The following is a 21,420-nucleotide window of genomic DNA, read 5'->3' on the forward strand; positions in this document are numbered from 1 at the left end:
TCAGCCTCACCCAAATCCCAAAGCATCCTAGTCAGTAACTTCATTTAATCTGAAGGGAGGTAGAATCTGGTGGGTGGAATCCGTCCATTTGTTTTTCTGTGGAAACATGAACTACAAAGGTAGCTGCAATTTAGTTACCATTGTCCGTTTGAAGATTTATAGTTTCTGCATATTATATCTATGCTTGAAATCCCCCCACCCCGCATTTTTTGGTCTGGATCAAACCAGGGGCACATTGAAGTATGAACTAGCAGCAAGGACCCCTTTTGACAGCTTTGAAATTGCATATAAATGGGCATATGAGTGCACTACAAGAAATGGCCTTAGTGTTATAGACCAAGGATACAAATGTGGGTGTGTATTGCCTACACTAAAGGATTGAGGATGCAAACTTGGACATGAATTTTCTCTCCAGAGAATGCAACCTTAAGGATGAGACTTGACATTGTCTACCGTTCTTCTGCACTGAATTTGTTCCAAGCATCCTGGGAGAAAAAAAACAAAGAAAAGAGCATCACTTCAACAATTCAAGGACAGAGAAAAGTATGAAACACATAACTGCTGCGTGGCATTATGGCTTAGTTTCCATCCTGAATGCAATATGTTAAGTGCCATTTTTGAAGTTAAAGATCAAGACGTCTGCAATTATACAAGCTTTAGTCCAACCATGCCATGACAAGCTACAGATACATTTCCTATGAGAAGAGGAAACGGTAGCACACCTTTAGAAGATCAAAAACCTTCTCACAGGTGTATTTCAGCTGTATGCTTGCACCTCGTTGTTGCAACTTGTCAGGGTGAACAAATAGCGTGGCCTTGCGATAAGCTTTTTTCACAGCAGTACTTGACACAAGTTCAGTCAAAGGAATTGGCTGCCAGCCACTATCAGGGCCAAGGATCTGCAAGCAAGGGAAAATACTGTTAGAAAAAGAAGCTTCAAGGGGATAGCGCATGAGATAATCCCATTTGAGCACAACTGGATATTTATTTTAAACATAACAAATTATCAATTTATAATGTATTAAAATCAAGAAAAGTGATCTAATAAGTTAGCTAGTAAATGTAAGGTCAGTAAATTGTGAAGAAAATCATAAATCCGTAATGCATCATGGAGTGAATTTATAGAACTTATGGACGGGTATAAGCGGGAAGGTTTCTACACACATATGGCAGTGTTGAAAGCAGAGCACGCAAGTTCCTCTCCTTCCCACTTGACCATCTCTTGACATCAGCTTCCAAAGTTTCTGCCAGTCTCTGCCATCGATATTCAGTAGAAGACAGTGAGAAAAGTATTAAAAAACTAAATGAAATCAGAAATGTTTTCTTATCTTATTTGAGCAGCTAATTACATTTCTTTCTGCCTGCTCTTTCTGAGCAAGAAGTTCACGCATATTCTTCTCTGCGAGAGCTTTTGCCTGGAAGAGACCAAAAAAAGAAGCATACTAGTCAGAAGTCGAAGAATTAAAATTTATATATCGGAATCAGGTGCAAGGAGCATACCGCACGCTCTGCTGTTCTTTGATGCCTTTCCAATGTGGCTTTATTCCTTGGAGCGGATTCACCATTACCTCCATTAAATCTTTCTGTTGAGTGGGGAAATAAAAAAGTGAATGTATTGCTTAGGAGCAGTATAGAAGCCCATGTGAGTTCAATATCCTTATGAAATGATAGAGCCTTCTATATATCATATTAAGGTACTTACCACCATGATTTGAAGAGCCTGGATACCTTGAACTGCTAGAAGGACCTGGGTCATTGCATTGTTTATCCTGCTAGAAATTCCGCAACAGTTAATTTTCCATGCCAAATGCTTTTACGAATAGCATAAAAAAGCAATGAAAACACAAGTAAAGACACTAACTCTGGAATTCATCCCATTATCTTTTGAAATGCTTGAAAATCTCTCAGCTGCAGACTTTTCAGCCTGATTTCTAACCTTCTCAGACAAAGCTTTTTCTAGGGCACGCTGCCTGGCCTCTGCGGTTGCTCTCTCTACTGCAGCACGTTCAGCTTTTAGTTTGGCTTCAAATGAGGCCTTCTCAGCTGCCAACTTATTATTGGCCTCTAGAAGAGCCTTCCCTAGCCTTTCTCTGACCTCAGCCTTTAACCTTTGATGAGCTTCTGCAGCTGCTCTCTTGACAGCAGCCCTTTCTCGGGCTTCTGCAAAAGCCCTTTCTCGGGCTTCTTGTATTGCCCTTTCGACAGCTATTCTCTCCTTTTCTCTTTCTATTTCCCTCACTTTTACTTCATCCTTTTTACTGAAGTGTTTCTTCTCCACCTCCAATTTCCTTTGCAAATTATCTTCAGCTTCCTTCTCTTCTATTGCTGGATTCTTGCAATGATTCTCCTCTTTCTTGCTGGTGCTTTGGTTCGGTTCCTCTTCCAAGGATATCTCTGTGGTCTTCCCTTGCCCTTCGAATATAGGTTGCTGACTTGCTTCAGTATCTACATCATTACCTACCCATCTATCTTCATCAGAAGATTCACAAGAATTCTTGTCTTTTTCATGATTTGTTGCAACTTCAGACTCCTTGGCATCATTATTATTTTCTCCCAATTCGTGAGCAGCTTCTTCAACACAACACACTGGATCATGAAGTGATTCTGTCTCGTCACTGGACCATCTTTCATTGTGAGATGATATCGAACTCTTCTCACTTTCTTCATTATCCATGCCAACTTCAGGTTCACAGATATCAACATTACCATTAGCATCCATTTCATTAGTTACTTCTTCAAAGAATTTTTCCTGATTGGACATGTTCTTGTATTCTGTCACATGATGCTCATTTTGCTTGTCTTCAAAGTTAATGTCATTTTCACCTAAATATATCCCATTTTCTCCATTAAGAAGAGCCCCAGTCACATCTGCAGTTTGCTTCTTAATCCTATCGAGTCCAACGAAACCTTGAGTGAGGCCTGCAATTTCACAATTCTGTTGCTCCAGGTTGTTCGCATCTTCAACTGCCTCTGACTCCTTCTCAGTCCCTTGTAATAGAGGGGAAGATTCAGTTACCCCCATTACCCTTCCATTCTCCTTGGTAGTAAGTACCTCTGCCTTTAAATCCCCAACAGCAAAGTTTATTTTACATCCCAAGGCATTGTCACTCCCACCCAGGTTCTCATTTTCATACTGCTCATTTGCATCCTCGGCCATTTCAAGATTGTCCCCATCGTATCTTAAGGCCTGCTCGGTCACTTCCATGGTCTTCTCATCTTGTTCCCCCGGGCAACTCTTGGATCTTATCCTCTCAGTATCTATCCCTTCGCATGCCTTCTCTTCTCTATTCTCAGTTTCATTCATCTGATCACTCTTTTTGAGTATCTCCTCATCATCCATGAGTTCTTCTGGCTTCTCACTCTCTTCTGTCTTACCCTCTTCGCCTAATATTTCTATTCTGTGCAAGTCATTTAGTTTCTCATTTTCTTCTAGGTTCCAACCTCCTTGTTTCCTTTCACATTCTACCCTGTCCCATTCTTTTCGCTGTCCCTCCATGTTTTCTTTCTTCTCATATATCTGATTGAGGCCTCCGTCGCTCTCCTCTTCAATAGGAACTTCATCTGATCTATTCTCCATTTCCCTATGATCTAGTGCCTCCCTTTGTTTCTTCTCAGTTTCCACCCAGTCCTGTGCATCTTTTAGTCCCTTCATATCTTCATTTTCCTCCAACTCCTGGACTGGAAGTTCTGGGTTTTCTTCAGGTCCATTCATCTGATCACTTTTTCTTAGTATCTCCTCATCATCCACAAGTTTTTCCAGCTTCTCATTCTTTTCTGTCTCACCATCTTCGCCTGATATTTCTCCCCTGTGCAAATCATTTAGTTTCTCCTCATATTCTTCTAGGTTCCAACCTCGTTTCATTTCACATTCTACCCTGTCCCATTCTTCTTGCTGTCCCTCCACATTTTCTTCTTTCTCATGTATCTGATTGAGGCCTCTGTCATTCTCCTCCCTAATAGGAACTTCATTTGATCTATTCTCTGTTTCCTTATGATCTAATGCCTCCCTTAGCTGCTTCTCGGTTTCCACCCAGTCCTTTAGTTCCTTCATATCTTCATTTTCCTCCAACTCATGGACCAGAAGTTTTGTGCTTTCTTCAGGTTCATTCATCTGATCACTTTTCTTGAGTATCTCCTCATCATCCACTAGTTTTTCTGGCTTCTCACTCTCTTCCGTCTCACCATCATCGCCTGATATTTCTCCCCTGTGCAAATCATTTAGTTTCTCCGCATATTCTTCTAGGTTCCAACCTCCTTGTTTCATTTCACATTCTACCCTGTCCCGTTCTTCTTGCTGTCCCTCCACATTTTGTTTTTTCTCATATATCTGATCAAGGTCTCTGTCATTCTCCTCCCTAATAGAAACTTCATCTGATCTATTATCCGTTTCCTTGTGATCCAATGCCTCCCTTTGTTTCTTCTCGGTTTCCACCCAGTCCTGAGCATCTTTTAGTTCCTTCATATCTTCATTTTCATTCAACTCCTGGACTGGAAGTTTTACGTTTTCTTCAGGTTGGTGAAGATTTTCCAGCACAGTTTCACAGTCTTTCCATTCATCAGAGACTGTAGGTGTTTGATAAGTTTCTTCATGGTTATTAGAAATTCTCGTTTTGTTTTCATTTTCTTCCCGATGGCAAACTTGTGATGGCTTAACAAAGTTTGCATATAAATTCCACTGAAATGCTCCTACCACTGAATTTAGTTCTCTCTCGACCTTGTCCTCATTAAAAACTTCTTCAGTGCACTCCTCTGGCTTTTTTATTTTTTCTTCTGCTGTCATCTTCTCGCTCCATTTATTTTCATGATTATATGATGCCATTTTCTCTGCATTCTCTGACTGCTCAAATTCTGATGGCATTTCCCTGAGCTCCTCATGGTCCGCAGCTTCAAAAAACTCTTCTGTTGATTCCCAATCTTCTGCTTCCAGCCTATTATCTGTTCTAGTTGATTTGGATTCCTTGCTGTGTGTTTCTCCAGCAGCATTATTAGCAAAAGAAGATTTCTTCTCATCTCCAAAATCTGGAGTTGGTTGGCTTGCTTTTGACACATTACCCTCTGATACGCCTGTGAATTCTTGCTTTGCAGTATCCTCTTTTTCGCGCATTTCCCGATCCACCAGCTCATTGGATCTTTTTAATCTTTCTTCAGTTTTAACCTTGCTCTTCTGAGCTTTCCAGCTTTTATTAAAGCCTGTCTTTGCACGATTTTGAAACCCTTCGTTCTTTCTTTCCATCAATTCTTTTGCAATTTTAATCTTCATTTGAGCCTCCTCTATTGCCTTTCTAAGTGCAGCTGCTGAGGCAGCAGCATCAGAATTTGCATCCATTTCCTCATCAGAAGAAGCTGGTAAATCTGCACCTCTAGAAGCATCATTTCTAGAAACTCCAAACTTGGAATTCTTTGATATATCGGTGCCACCAATATTATTGCTGGAATTAGTTGGTGAGCATGAAGGTGGACGTCTGCCTAGGCCAATTTCAAATGCATCAAAAGGCATATCATTCGAAATGGATCTATTTCGACTTGATTTCTTCTGAAACTCAGCAGGACTTCTAAAACTATTTGTGTCAGCAATTCTGGGTTGTGGACCTGACACAGCTTTCCTGCGAGCTGTGTCTTCCTTCACACTCTTACCAACATTAGCATTGAGATGAGAATCATTTAGGACTGATCGTGCTGGCTTGCCACCTTCAGTCATCTTTGAGGGAGTGATTTCATCAACTAGAAAAGTATAGCCAGGAACTGCATGAAGTTGAGCAACACGTGTCATTCCATTTGTCCCATTTTTGTTCCCTGGGTTGCTTTTATTATAAGACACGTTAAGCAGTTTTACACCATCAATCGACTGGAATGGTGCTTCAGGTGATGAATCTCTTTGCTCTTTTGAGACATTAGAATGCTTTGACCCGGCATTCCGCGACCTTGCTTCAGCTAGAGGCCTACACAATTTTGTGCCCAAAACAAACAAATAATCATTCTCCACCTTTACAAATTGAATATCCCATCAACAAATCCATTCAATTTCAAGCAAACAAAACACTAAACGGAATTCACTCATAATTTTGGGGAATGTTTTCGCAGTAAACTATCTATTTCTTTGTTTGGCTCAAGGGTTTTCATTTTAGAAGAAAAATGTTTGAATTCGGTAAAGAAAAAGTTTCCTCCCCTCCTTGAAAAGCAAAAGAACACCCCCTGTTACAGCCTCTTTCCAAGTTTAAATTAAGCAAGCACATTATGACATTACTTCTTTTCAAATTCCATGCTTGTTTTGCTAAAACTAAGAACATATAACCATGCACAGCTTCAAGTCTAAACCACTAAATCCTTAAATTAAGCCTCGTTTTCATACTTAGAGATCCAAAATTTCACTTATATAACTTCAAAAATTCCAACTTTCGAAATAAAAAAAGGAAAATGATAGAGAACAGGGTTTAAGTCCACACATACCGAGTTCCATTGATAGAACTCTTGACTTTCTTTCGTTTAGCAAAGAGTTCTTCGTGAAGCAAACCAAAATCATCATCTCCAAAACCACCGAAAATCTTGGCGTAATCAGCCCTTTGTGCACCAAAAGAAGAGACCTTACTGTTCTCATTCAGCTGGGGAACATCAAGAATCGGAATTGATGAAGCAGTAGCAGCAGTCCCACCAAATATCTCTCTATAATCCAACACTCGAGCCCCGAGCTTCACTGCCCCACCACCACCACTAAAAACGCCGTCGTACACATGCTTTCCGCCATGTCCACGGTCAAAACTAAACTTCTTTGAAAACGGAGCAGCAGCAGATACAGAGGAGACTTGCTGGTGCTCCATTCACAAAGACAGAGAGGGTATTAGTTTAGGTTTTACGCGTTTTGCTTTTGTTTAGGTTTGGTTTTAACTTTTGTTTTTGGTTTTGGTCTTTTCTGGGAGAAACGGTCTGGTCTTTCTCTGTAGATAGTTTTTGCAGAGTGAGACACGAGAGAGAAGACGTGAAAGGAGAAAAAATATTGTCGTTAATTAAGGTGTTTGATTTGTTAATTGTTACTGTTATTTTATTTATAAATATATTAAAATATTTTTTTAAAAAATAATTATTTTAATATATCAAAATAATTTAAAAATTATAAAACAAATTAATTTAAAATAATAGAAAAACTAAATTTTCATAAAAAGCGACGGGCATAGTCATTGGGTGGGCGAGAAATTTAGGTAAATATTGTTTTGAATTCACAAATTTTTATACAAGACAGTGGTGTTTCGAGATAGCACTCGAATTGAAAGAATGTGATTTTTTTTTAATATTGTTTTTAATTTTATTCTTTCATTTTAATTTATTATATATTATTATTTTAACTTGATTTTTATTTTTTTATTTTTTTTCCTTTACTATTTTATCAATTTTTTTTATTTGTTCTTCAATCCAAATTAACCGTATTATATTTTTTTAATTTAATCCTTATAATTTTAATCTTAATTTTTTTTGGAATTTTTGTTAAAGTTATTATACTTTTCAATTTTACTGTTCATTCAAAAATTCATTTTTATTTTTAAATCAATTTAGTTCTTGTTTTTTATTTATTTTTATTATTTTACTAAATTAATTTTTCTTTTTAATTTTACCTTTTAATCAGATATAAATTTATTTTTTATTTTATTTTTATTTTTTAAAATGCTATTTTTTTTAGTTCTTTTGTATAGTTGAAATTTTTTTTTTAATTTTTTTTTTAATATTTGATTGATTAATAATTGGACTTCATGGTTTGTCCAAGTAGAGTGTTTCGGGTTTAACAACCTGAGTTACAAGGTTGAAAAGTTAACATGATTTTTTTTAAAAAAAAAAAATTTATAGTTCTTTTTATTTTTTTTATCTAATTATTTCAATCTCATGATCTTAGTCGTGGGTTTGGTCGGATATCCTGAGTTGACTCAGCTCTGATTACCAGAGTTATAGGTTTATATATCATATTAATTCGAGTTGATCATGATTATATATTTTTTTTATTTTTTACCCTATTTTGTTCTTTTGTATTTAATAGACTGTGAATTGAGATATATCATTTGCTCCATTTAAAAAAAATATTTGTTTCTTATATTATTCTAATTACTTTTCCTTTAATTTGTGTTTGATCAACTATTATTATTTTCTTCTTGTTTTTATGTTTACTTGAAATAAAATCAGTTTATTTGATTTAGTCGAGTCTATAACACAAATTGCATGTTTGTTTGTTTTTTTTTAAAAAAAAAATTGCAATACCTAAACATTATTTCTTGCACAAAAAAATAATTTGATCCCGTGGCAAAGCGCTGGCAATGAAGCCGGTGGATTCTAATTCCAAGGGGTTTTTTATAAGTTAATTTATTTCTTAATTTTTTTAATTTAAAATTTAAAATTATTTTAAAAAAATGTATCAAATCAATATAAAAATACACTTTTAAAATATTCCATGAATAAAACTTAATCTTGGAACAAAAGTAATAACTTTCATGTAGCAAATAATTTAAATCCCAACTTTTTTCTTGGATTTCCATTTATTTATATTTTGAATTTCCTTTGGTAGTCAAAGGTAAGTTATTCATTTATTTATATGGGACAATAAAGTTTATAAAAAAAAATATTTCAAAAGCTAATACAAGGTGTAAATCAACAATCTTGAGCCAGTGGGTAGAAATCAACAAGTGATTAGAATAAGGGAAAAAAAAGAGCTCCGTTTTTTTTTTTTTTTTTTCCTTATGGTTGATATAGATGTTTTTCAGTATAAGGAGTGATTTCTAAAACAAACTAATTTATATAATTTGAGACAAAGCCTACAAGAGACATATGCCTAGACCCTTAATAAGCCATGAAGAACAGCACAGAAAGGACTAGGGAAACTCGCTTGGTTTAGCCCCTCGGAAGCGTTGTTGACACAACATTTCCACAAATATCCATCTCTGAATTCGATCTGAGGTGTTTATCAAGTTTAACAAGGCAACGCTCCTAGGTAGAGGGCTCGTTTTATCATTTGTAAATTCGTGAAAATATTAAATAATATTTATGGAGTTTTATTTATTAAGGTTAGAATAATACTTTTAATTTAACTTATATATATTTTATTTGTATTTAGGTTAAGTCAATAAATTTATGATATATAAATTATTTAGAATTTTAGCTTTTCTTTTTATGTTTGATTTTAATTATTTCGACACCCAAAATAGCTGGACACACCCACTGCTCATCCCAGATGCATGCATGGAAGGCTATCGTTTTGATCCTCTGTAAACTCTTCCATATTGGCTAGACACACCCATGCAGAAACCAGCTGCTCATCCTAGATCATGTGTTCCTTGAAAACAATCTCGTTATCGTCGTCGTCATCAACAGTACACATTTCACAAAAATCAGAATTCAAGCAGCTTTGCAGTGGTCCATGCATTGTCATTAATGGCTTCTGTCTCTGAATAGTCTAAAATCGCAGATAACAAACACACACCGACCACTCAATCTCTTATATATATATATATAGGTTCAATGCTATGTTACCAGTCTTGAACCAAAAGGCAAGGATTTGAATCATCTCCGTGCTCTCATAATTAAGCAATCACCTACGTACTCTAAGCTTTGTAAACACACATGTAGTGCAGTTTTTAAGAAATTGGAAGAAATCAATCCTTGTAAGATCGCTGCTTGAATTGTGTAAAAAACATCTTTCAAAAGTAAATTATTTTTTAAAAAATAGAATGTTTTTAAGTTGAAAATATAATGTTTTTCAGATTTTTTTAATTTTCAATATCAACCCAACCCAGTAAAATCATTTCAAAGTATCTAGAAAAATTAATTCAATGTTTTTTAAATAAAAAGATAATTTAATAAATACTTTATAAAATACTTCGTGTAAGAAAAAATCAATTTACCTACTGTGATATTCTCAAGAAAAGGAACAAGTTACGCGTTGTCGTTTAGGGGGTTATATTATTCAAGTGATGCGTTGGCACCAATCAACGATACCGGCAGAGTAATAAATAGGGGTAGATTAGGGATTATGGGAGACACAGTAAGGGTGATTTAGGAAATAAAATATGTTGTGTCCGCCTGTATTTTGGCGCGCTGTTTTGCAAACAAACAAGGGGTGCAAGTTAAATAATAATAATTTAATCATATTTCTGTGCGGCGATTTTTTTTGTTCTTTTAACAAAATATTATAAGATAAGTGAAGTATTATAATATTGTAAAATAATATTATTTTCACGGGGAAATATTAATATGTTTTTCAATGTACAGAAGGGATGGGTGATGAGTTTGACTTTTGGATCATTTTAAGCCTAATACCTGGTACAGACAATCAATTTCAATCATCAAATTCCAGTTAGAGATGCTTTACTTTTCAACGTGATCGACCAATGAGTTAACTGCCGTACTTCTCGGTTGGAGACAGCCTAGGGTTTGGTATTCAAATTTGGTGGCAATTTTGATTATTCAAACAAGTCGAGTTAAACATGGCGGTGTGTTTTTGAGAATTTTTTGATCAAATATATATTAAAATAATATTATTTATATATATAGATATATGAAAAAAATAATTTAAAAAACTTATCAGGCAAAGTCTTGAATAGTTTAGTAACTGAATAATTAATTAATTTTAAGGAATTGATTTTGTGGTTAATGGAGCTTGCCACCTCATCTGGTTTTTTGAATTTAAGTATTGAAGTTGGTATTTTAAAATTTTATTTATTTGAATGCGTATATGGATCATGATTATATGGATTGGAGATGAGTTTTATCTCCACCTTTTCGCTTGGGTTTCGTTTGAAAACGTGATTAAAATTATTTTTTAAAAAAAATAAATTTATTTTTATTAGAAAATATATTTTTTTATGTTTTTAAATTATTTTGATATGTTGATCTCAAAAATAATTTTTATAAAATAAAATAATATCATTTTGATTAATTTATAAGTAAAAACACTTTAAACCGTAGCAATTACCACAATCTTAAACAGTCTAAGCTCATATAATATAACATCCAGGTGGAGTGTATAATTCTTTTTCCTAGTAGATTTGATACAAAATATAAATAATTAACATATAAAACAAAAAATAAATATTAAGTATTGTATAACCGTAATGCATGATTAAATATAAATAGTTAGAGGAAAAATATAAAAAGAAAAATCATCGTAAAGGATAAATTATTCAAGAAACAAGTTTGTAAAAAAAATAAAAAAAAATAAATATGCTTATACATAATTGGTTTTAGATTTCCTATGAACCCCGTTTATTTATGAAGAATTCATTGGATTGAATTTATGGAGACAAGTAACTTTGTTATTTTTAAATATACCATATCAACGTAGATCTATGCTAGTAAAATTGTCTAAAAAAGTATTTAATTTTAATCGATGTGTAAACTAGTTCGAGAACAAATGAATGAAAAAAATAATAATTAAAATCTAATAAATAGATGCCATTATATAAATATTCCTTCAACCATTATTGACAATTGTTATTCATATTCTTGCTTTATTTATAACAATTGCAGATTCTGTTAGCAATTATACTACACGTCTCAACGTTCAATCAATTCGAAAACCGGGGCCCTTCACATGGGACAGCAGTTGGGTCGGAGGTGGCTCGGGACCAAGATTCTGTTGGAGATTCCAGCAGAAATTATTTTTTAAAATGTTATTTTAAAAAAATATATATTAAAAAAAATATTTTTAATTTTTTAAAAATATTTTTAATAATTATATATAATAAAAATAAAAATAATTAAAAAGCTTATAAAATTACAGCTCGACGCATCCTAATGATTTGAAATCAAATAACTAGCTAGTTTCATGAACTATGGGGTGTCTAAAATTCGAGACACATGAACTTATAATGATCAACAGCTCGGGCATAGCTGGCTCCGAGTGGGTCTGGAAATAAATCCAAGTATCGAGCAATCATTATGTGAAAGCTAACGAATAATTCTACTGTCGTTTTCACCAACATTTTGCATCTCAAATTCTCAACGCTTGCCTTTTCTTTTAAGTTATGCTAAAAGACATGATCGAGAGCTTTGATCACTTAACTCGAAGAGCATCCGATTTTGAAGAGCTTTACCCTACCTTCTCATTTTTCAACACTTAATTACTCCAAGATATTTATATTTTAATGAAATCGTTAAGAAGTGGCATTGCCGAAGAACATGAACTAATTACAATACACATGATGATTATGACCCACGAAATTATTATGGCTTTACTTCTTTCTTTCTTTATGAAAGTCAACGTTTTAAAACGACGCCCGAAAGTATTGACTGAAATTCTTTGTTTTTTTTAGGCTAAAAAAATAAAAAATTACTTCTAGATTTTGAGTTAAACTAAATTTAATCTTTTTTTTTTATTCTAGTACCTCAAATCATTTTTTTTAAAGACTGTTATTTTTGTTAATTTTAATTATAGATGATAATTTAAAAATATGACATGTATTATCAAAACTAAAATTATTAAACTTGACTTTGTTAAAGGTTTGGGTCACGAAATTGACTATTGTCAATCAATTTTTTTTAAAAAAATTAAAATAATATTATTTTAAATATTTTTCTAGAAAAAAAATTTAAATTTTAACAAGTTCAATTAAATTATAGAATAACCCACTGAGCAAACAACTCCAGATTGTGTTTTCTTTAAAACCTAATGGGATTAGATTAGTTGAATTCCGGGTGAATTTATCTAATGAGGCTGAGTTTAATAACTGCAATGAAAAAAAAAAAAACTAAATGATAGACTAAAATTGGAAGGAGTAGCCTATTTTTATAATATTACTCCAATAAAAAAATAAAAAATAAATTAAATTTAACTTAAAACTCAAAATAATCGTAGATAATTTAGATTTTTTACATGTGTTTCCCATGCTCCTAGACAAAATAAACATGAATTCCTTTTCCTTTGCCTTTTATTTATTTATTGGTATGGATTTTCATATCAGTTTACATGTATCTCAATTAATTTTATAAATTTTAAAATTAATAATAATATAAATTTTTAATAAATTTTATTTATGAACTCCAACTCGTTTTTCCTTTGCCTTTAATCCCCCGCACCTGCATGCATGGCGGTCCTTTTCTCTATATATAAGCCCAAGCAAATGCCTTGTTTCCAATGCCCAAAGGTAACGAACTAACGATGCTACCGCAACTTTTTCCCTCACAACCAGGGGGCGGAATTAGGGGGTCTGGCGGGCCACAGGCCCTCTAAAGAATTTTTTTTTTCCCCAGCGCTCTTGTTTAATAAATTATATTCGTAACTCTTTAAAAAATAAAATTTGATCTTAATTTTTATCTTCTAATTTGCCACTCTCACAACCACAACAAGAAGGGAAAGTATGTCGAGTCACTTGTGACTACCAACTAGTCAACACTTTCACATGCTGTCGCCATGCTAGCTTGAGCAGAAAGTCAACTGACTTGTGAATCTAATAAAGTAATTCAGTTTAAGGAGGACAGCTTTTAGGGTAAATCTTGTTCATCTGCTTTTTGTTTGATCACTTTTTTTTTTTTCAAAGTAATTATCATTTATAAATATATTAAAATAATATTTTTTACTTAGATCAAACTCTTAAACATAGATTTATATACTTCACTCGTTGTTGCTTTTAAGACTCGAGCGACCACTAACTCATTCCTTTTCAAACGTTCGGTATTTGGTAGAGTTCTCAAAAAAGCTCACCTTTAATGTGTGTGAATTGGAGTTTTTTACAGAATTTACATGTTTGAGAGTATGATTTTAGTTGTTTTTTAAAGTATTTTTTATTCAGAAAAGTATTTCAATAATATTTTTATATTTTTTAAAAATTATTTTTAAGATTAACATATCAAAATGATTTGAAAATATAAAATATATATTAATTAAAAAAAATTAATTTTTTTTTTAAAATATTTTTGAATCCAGTGCCATATCCTAAAAGCTCAGGAATAGTTAAGTATTTTTTAATCTGGACTAGTCCATACTCCAGGCCTGCCAGATCCCAGCTTATCTTTGTTTTAAAACAATGCCCGGCAGTCCTCCATGGGCCATTGTGGTACCACGTAGAGCAACTCATCTATATTACTGGACTATCTAATAAACTATTTTTAAAGGCCCAGGCAATTCATCTTGGATTGAAAAAATAAGCTGGTTGCGGATCTGGCCAGCCCTATAGGCCCATTTTCCAAAGAGCCCAGTGGTTCTTATACTCACACTGGACTCATACTGGGCCTCCAATTCCAGATATCCACCTTTTCGTTTCAGGGTCAAAACCTCGAGCTCATCAGAACGCGGCAAGAACCCTGCCTCGATTCATCGACTCAGCTGACCCTCAACTCATTGCTTCCTGACTTGTCCAAAAAGAAAAAGTAGCCCCCTCCTATATACTCCCACACCAAGAAAACTAGGCATCACCACATCAAATCGAAGATAAGAGAGTGAAAGCTTGAAAAAATGTTCAGGAATCAATACGACACAGACGTTACAACATGGAGTCCTGCGGGTCGATTGTTCCAGGTAGAGTACGCGATGGAGGCAGTGAAGCAAGGATCAGCGGCAATTGGACTCCGATCTAAGACTCACGTGGTTCTTGCATGCGTTAACAAAGCCAACTCCGAACTCTCCTCTCACCAGAAGAAGATTTTTAAGGTCGATGACCATATCGGTGTCGCCATCGCTGGACTCACCGCTGACGGCCGTGTTTTGTCTCGGTACATGCGAACTGAATGCATTAATTACAGTTTCAATTACGAGTCTCCTCTTCCTGTTGGTCGCCTCGTCGTTCAGCTTGCGGATAAGGCTCAGGTTTGTTTGCTTATTTTTAGAAGGTCTAACTTTCTTTGTGGGTTTTGCTTTATTTTTCAGATTGCGGGGTTTAGGGTTTTTGGCTATGTGTTATTTGAGTGAATAATTGTTGATTTTAGAACCTAATTTTGGGGGGAAAGTTGGTTTTTTTTTTTTGTGAATTATAAATGCAAGCTACTTTAACCAGTACAATAGCGAGCTGAATGTACCTTTGTGTTGGTAAAGGAGTAATTTGGTCAGCAATTAGTGTTAAGTACGAAAATTAGGTCTCTTTAATCTCTCTATTTTAGTCTGTTTTATCTTTCCCTTGATGGATTTGTATTGGGTTGTTTGTTGAATGTTTAAGATCATGTGCTTTTTAAGGATTAAAATCCCCCAATGCTGATGGTGGATGTAAGTATAATCTACCAGCACTGAACCTTTGCAACCCCTTTCTACTCAAGGGTGACATAACTGAGCTTTGATGTCGTGGATTTTCCCTTAACATATCTGAGTTATAGGTTCAACTTAATTGACATCTTCTCCACCATTCTTCACATGTCAGTCAATACACAACACAAATTTATGCCTTTGATTTTCGAAACATTGAAATCTTGGAATTCAGGTTGAGTTTCAACTTGTGAAACTATCCACCCTTTTTGTTTCCCGATTAACCAAGGAGATTTTATTTGCTCACCAAGCTTAATGAGCTTGGAGAAGTCAATACTTGTGAAACCATCCTTGTAGAAGGTTATCTTCAAAAAAGTGATGGTAAGATTAAAATAATACACATATTTTACTTATTCTTATAATGGTACAGTTTTCATTAAAAATAATAATGACTGTACCATAATAGGTGATGTTTTAGTTGATCTGACATTGTGGCGGAGTTAATTATAATTCTAGTTCTATATCTGCCACATGAGGTCAACTGATAAATCTCAATTATATAAAGGATTGATGATTGCTTGATTGTTCACTTAATTGTAACTGGGAAATCTTTTGGCTGATTTTGCGTTGTTGATTTAATTTCTATCTTCAGAATGCAACATGGTCAAAGCATGAGTATTGTAGCTTCACTTGGTAGCATGTTTTCTCGTTTCTGTGTTTGAATCATAAAGTATGTACTATATTTCCATGCTATTCTGCTAGTGCTCTACTCATCTGTAGCTGTAATACATGTTTGAATGGCAGGTCTGTACCCAACGTTCATGGAAACGACCTTACGGTGTTGGTCTGCTAGTAGGTGGCACAGATGAATCTGGAGCTCACCTCTATTACAATTGCCCCAGTGGGAACTACTTTGAATACCAGGCCTTTGCAATAGGATCCCGCTCACAAGCTGCAAAGACATACTTGGAACGCAGATTTGAGAATTTTATGGACTCTTCAAGGGATGATCTGATCAAGGACGCTCTCATTGCAGTTAGGGAAACCTTGCAAGGAGAAACACTAAAGAGTTCCATATGCACGGTTGCTGTGGTAGGAGTTGACGAGGCATTCCATATACTGGATCAGGAAACCGTCCAACAGTTGATTAATGCATTTGAGATTGGGGGAGAGACAGAGGCTGGTGCTGCTGAGGAGGACACTGCTGCTGCTGAGGAGGGCACTGCTGCCGAGGAGGGCGCTGCTGCTGATCAGGATGCGGCTCCAATGGACATATGATGATGCAAGAAACAAGCGGCTTCTCTTTCCTAGTCTTGGATGTTTTCTAGCTTGTGTATTCTGAATTTATTAAAAAATGAATGGCAATCTGGAAGACATCTTTTTGTTGGATTCTCGTTTCCCATGCTATTTAACTATGCATCACTTGCGCAAACATATGTTATGCTAGCCTTTGGCGTGCTTATCATTTATGAATTATGATCTCAAACTCGGTCTCCCTCTCCCTCTCCCTCACCGTGTGTGTTTAACGTTGAATAGAACAGGCCATCGATGGAGTCTCTTGAAGTTGATGCAGGAGGGCTCGGGGCTAATCCACGAGTGATTTTGGGAAGATGGGATTGTTATGGGCCTCTATGTGGCCCGTTTATGTTGAAAAGTTTTGGGCTTAGTTCCTCTTGTGACCTAAAAACGTATATCCTTGGTTTTCCCGGTGTTCTTCCCCTAGAAATTTGAAAGCATGCTCAAAGATTTGTTTGGTGACCAGAATGCTTTTGTTCCTTCTTTTAAACAGTCCCCAACCTCTCATCTCACTTCAAAACATTAGGTCAAATCGATATTTACCTCATCAAATAAAAATATTGATCCCTCAGCCTTCAAGGCTCTCTTGCCTTTTACAAGTAAATGCCCTTCAAAGTTCAAGGACTCGATAATAGAGAGGCTATGCGCTGTGCAGCATTCGCTTAGTAGTGCTGCAGACTGTAGCCGAGCTTGCACATCTGCATAGGCAAGCAATGGTTTGTCTATGACTCTAAACACGCTCGTGATAGATTCATTTCGAGAAGCTAAGTTATAAACGAATAAAATAAAATAAAGGGGGGGGGGAATCAAGAGCTTTTTAACCAATGAGGCTAACAAATTATGTAGTTGAAGACACAGAAACTAAATATTAATTTACTCCAGGAAATACATGTACAAGCATTCGCCCAGTGCCAGGTCCTCGTCATTGTCAAATATACCGCCAATAGAGAGGAAAAGAAAGCTTATGAGTCAAGTTTATCTGAACGAACATTTTATTGAACTTAGAAACATGCTTAATGCTGTGTTATCCATGGAGAAACGGTTCGTCTTGGAATCATAAAATTAGCCCCAAGGGAAACTAAAGCTGCCTCCGTCCTTTTAGAGGGTGGAAAATTACAGTACTTGACGAGGCAGGAAAGAGAAAAAAAGAAAAGGAAAAAAAAAGAATCAATCCTATGATAGGTGTGACATCAATTGCGAATATCAGGAAGAGGGAGGTCCTTGATCTGCATCTGCTTACACATCCACTGCCAATTCTCTGTGGTAACCTCACCCCCAAGCGAGCGGATGACAGACCCACCACTACAGGCACCGACTTGGCAGCATTCCTCCAATGACAGGCCTTTGATCAATCCATATAAAAACCCACCTGCAAAGAGGTCTCCTGCTCCGGTGGCATCAGTAGCCTTTGCTTCCCCGATGGCTGGAACTCGAACAATCTGACATGTTGAGAAATTTTTAAAAAATGCCAGGAGTAAGAGACTTCAAAGCGGCAGTGCAAATAAAAATGGCAGAGGTGGAAGCTGAGAACAGAATCCATAACATTTATAGCTAATTGCTCCTTCTATTGCACAAAAGTGGACATGTATTTGAGGGTGTGTAGAAGCGGGAATGTTCCACTAATATTTTTAAGGTCCATAGAGGCAGAACCCAACAATTTAAGAGAAGGCACCGGACCACAGCTGCAATTTTTTGAGCAATTGGGAAAACTTCTTCATAGAGCTAAGCTTTTGGTGAGCAGAAAACGCCTATGTCAACGACTAGAAACTGACCTCTTTTCCATGCCTTGCAATGCAACCATAAGCACCTAACGTCACAACAGCCCAGTTGCAATGTTTGGCCAAGAATTCTGCAGCAGCCTCAGGGTCAGTAGCCTGTTCGCCCCTGCAGCCATTTTAAGAAAATCAGTAACCACTGCCAGGAAACATTAGGGCAATTCCAGTACGCAAAAGTGAAACTCTACAATTAAGTAACCTCGGCAATCCAAGTGAAGAACATAACCAAACAACGGTTACCTCAACAACTCCATTGCTTCATCCTCGTTAGCAAAGCAGAGGTCTATGTCCCCTGACTCCAGTAACTGTAGAAGAGGTGATCTAAAGTTTCGAACCATCTAGCAAGAAGCAAGCAATTTAATAGAGGCCACACCATAAAGTATTTGGTTGAATTAGTATCAAAACAGACTGATGTCAAATGGAAATGGCATACTTTACGCTCACAAATAAAATACATGATAATACTCAAACGCATTTGTTGCAAGGAAATATAAACATATTGTTTATGAACACTTCATTCTCCCAAAAGGATGGCCAATTATAATTTGGATGGTAAAATTATTTTGAAACCAAAATTGACCATTCCCTTAATTGGATCTAAAATTGGTAAAAAAAATATACCTCGAAACTCGCCAAATCCAAAGAGACAAAAAGACCCTCTTGCTTTGCAGTCCGGATAGCTGCTTGAATCACTTCCAAATTGAATATTGCATATCTCAGAACCAACCACTATAATAAAGATATATTAGAAACATCCCAGGTAAAGTAAGCGACAATATACTTCAAAAGCAACCATATGAAATAACAAAGCAGTATGAATCCTTCTTGGATATGAGAAAGCAAATTTATGCAAAAAAAATGCCTTCAAATAAACAGCTGTTTAAATATTTTATATTGAAGTTCGTTTTTAGTCCAACTTGACCACCTTGGGAAAAATAAAAATGAAAAGGAAAAACAAAAACGAGAAGAAAACAAAGGTGATGGTTCGAATCGATCAACGAACTAAATAATAGTGAAAGATGCCTAACCTTGGAACCTTTAAAATCCTCCTTGGTCAATTCATCAGCCTGAAAAGGAACAAAATACAAAATGGTTGGAAAAAGCCTCATCTAGATAAGAAAGCTAGGTCAACCCCCCAAATCGATAACAACCCAAAACTTAAAAAAAACTAGACACGCAAAAGATCCAAAGGATAATGCACCTGAACTTTGACAGCACTAGAGAGACAGGGTCGCATAGTACGATTACCTAATTCATCAACCATGCAAACACACTGCCACAAGATAGTTTACAGACAAAATTTAGCTTTCAGGAATTGAATCACCCCAGCAAAAGCACTAAAAAAAATCCCTGCCTAAAAAAAAAGAAATCAAGATCACCTGAGCTGTATGTCCCTGCTTCATCCTTAATCTTGAAAGATTCACTCCATTAAAACTCATATTACTCACAAACAACTTCCCTTGCTCATCATCCCCACATGCCCCAATAATCCCACAAGAGACTCCAAAGCCTGCACTCAGTCCTCTGATAGTATTTGCTACACTGCCACCTGCCATCGTCTTCATCGGAGATAGCTCATCCGGCGAAGCAAGCTTATGCGCCTTCACCTCTTTTAATATATGCTCAAGCTCTTCAATTGCAACCTACATAACCCAGAACACAAATTATTAAACCCCTTTCATCACACGACCAACAACAACATCACTGTCCCTTTTTCACCAATATTGTCATTGTTAATGTAATAAAACAGAGGTTCTACTTCAAATAGGAAGGAAACTACTAAAAAAAATCACTCAGTGAGTCAGCTAAACCAGTACATGTGTTTAATGTCTATAAATAACATAGACCCGAAAGGACAAAAAGACAAGAATCAGACACGTAATATATCAAAAGCCTCTAAGGTTACGGACACAAAACAAGAAAAGAAACGATCTTTTTGTTAAAAAAATTAGTGAATTATACATTAAACAAGCAAAACAAGCCAAAATTAAGACATACCCAAGAAAGAAATAAGAAGCCAAAATCAAGTAAAAACGTTAGGAGATTGAAAAGATAGAGAGTACAGGCATTGAGCCGCCACGGTCACCGGGGATTTGGTCGAGCAAAGACCAATCAACATGTGCCACGTGGTCGACAAGAGCTGCTGGCTGTAGACCAAGCACGAGAGGGTGAGTAGCAACAGTAACAGTAGCAATCTCTCCATTACTGGGCAAGGCTGCAGCTCCCATTTGGCAAGGATCTTTTATGAACAGCACACACACCCTCGGCCTTCGACCTCAAACCTCTGCCTCTTTTCTTCGTATTTATAGACGCCCGGGGGAACAGGATTTGCTTCAGGACTGACTTTACTCCAGGAGGTTTGTCTCTTTCCCAAACTGCCCCTGGTTTATATTACATTTTAAAGGATTATTATCTGGTCCCTGTAATATTGACATTTTCTTACTATGGACTCTCTACTTTATTTTATTTATTTGGTCCGTGTACTCATAAAAATGTCTTAGTGTGGCTCCTCCATAAAATCTCCATTCATATTATCGCTAGTATTTGATACATGCCCTGAAATAAAAGAGATAAGTGCTCTTCTTTTTTTTTTTTTACATGTAGGGAATTAATAGTGAATTGAATAGAAGGATCGTATTAAAAGATTTCCTTAAGTAGAGGGACCAAGTGGATAAAAAAGAATAGAAGGGCATATTGAAAACATCACTAATAAAGTCTTGACATGAGGTTTGGATGATGATTTGGTGTTGATGACCGGGCATGCCTCTTAAACCATGCTTAAACGGTTATTGTTCTAATTATTGATTCATAATTATTAAACTGTATCATGCATAATCAATTATTATAATTTAGTTGTGCGTTTATGGATTAAACTATATAAATTAAAATAATATTATTTTAAAATTTTAAAATGAAATGATTATATATAAAAAATTTAACTCGATCAAATTAAGGTGTTTTTTTTAGATTAACAGATGTATCAAGTTTTATTTAATAAATTTATAAATTAATTTAAAATAATTCTCAAATGAACAGATGTATCGATTTTAATTTAATTTTTTTTAAAAATAAAAACCTATTGAAATTAGATTTAACGTCAGCCTAGCAAATCAAGATGGATTTGTTAGCTACGGTTATTTGAAGAGGTGGAGAGGGTGCGGTGGGTGGGTGGGTGGAAGTGGGGGAGGTTCATGCCTCATGCTGATC

The 21,420-nt window shown here is 35.5% G+C and overlaps 3 protein-coding genes across 6 annotated transcripts; 1 reads left to right on the top strand and 2 right to left on the bottom strand.

Annotated features, from left to right (window-relative positions):
- Positions 1–58: 58 nt before the first annotated feature.
- LOC118052801 (uncharacterized) lies at positions 59–6,996 on the bottom strand. Of its 3 annotated transcripts, none has more exons than XM_035063868.2 (8): positions 6,448–6,996; positions 1,937–5,939; positions 1,703–1,769; positions 1,501–1,583; positions 1,350–1,415; positions 1,165–1,254; positions 723–899; positions 59–485 (listed from the first exon to the last, which is right to left on the bottom strand). In XM_035063868.2, the coding sequence occupies exons 1-8, from the start codon at positions 6,813–6,815 to the stop codon at positions 450–452; spliced, it is 4,890 nt and encodes a 1,629-aa protein (XP_034919759.1). In that variant the 5' UTR covers positions 6,816–6,996; the 3' UTR covers positions 59–449. The 3 variants fall into 3 exon arrangements, with proteins under 3 accessions (XP_034919759.1, XP_034919758.1, XP_034919756.1); XM_035063867.2 differs by having other exon boundaries at positions 1,862–5,939; XM_035063865.2 differs by having other exon boundaries at positions 1,703–1,772; positions 1,862–5,939.
- A 7,242-nt stretch (positions 6,997–14,238) lies between these two features.
- On the top strand, positions 14,239–16,615 carry LOC118052804 (proteasome subunit alpha type-1-A). The gene is made up of 2 exons (XM_035063871.2): positions 14,239–14,773; positions 15,947–16,615. Exons 1-2 carry the CDS (start codon positions 14,423–14,425, stop codon positions 16,418–16,420), a joined length of 825 nt encoding a protein of 274 aa, XP_034919762.1. The 5' UTR covers positions 14,239–14,422; the 3' UTR covers positions 16,421–16,615.
- A 797-nt stretch (positions 16,616–17,412) lies between these two features.
- Positions 17,413–20,506, bottom strand: LOC118052802 (uncharacterized). 2 transcript variants are annotated; one of them, XM_035063869.2, is made up of 8 exons: positions 20,277–20,506; positions 19,593–19,856; positions 19,415–19,486; positions 19,242–19,280; positions 18,835–18,942; positions 18,454–18,551; positions 18,211–18,322; positions 17,413–17,877 (listed from the first exon to the last, which is right to left on the bottom strand). In XM_035063869.2, exons 1-8 carry the CDS (start codon positions 20,439–20,441, stop codon positions 17,629–17,631), a joined length of 1,107 nt encoding a protein of 368 aa, XP_034919760.1. In that variant the 5' UTR covers positions 20,442–20,506; the 3' UTR covers positions 17,413–17,628. The 2 variants fall into 2 exon arrangements, with proteins under 2 accessions (XP_034919760.1, XP_034919761.1); XM_035063870.2 differs by lacking the exon at positions 19,415–19,486.
- Between the last annotated feature and the right edge of the window lie 914 nt (positions 20,507–21,420).

Source organism: Populus alba, chromosome 2 (assembly GCF_005239225.2).
Source record: "Populus alba chromosome 2, ASM523922v2, whole genome shotgun sequence".
NCBI lineage: Eukaryota > Viridiplantae > Streptophyta > Magnoliopsida > Malpighiales > Salicaceae > Populus > Populus alba.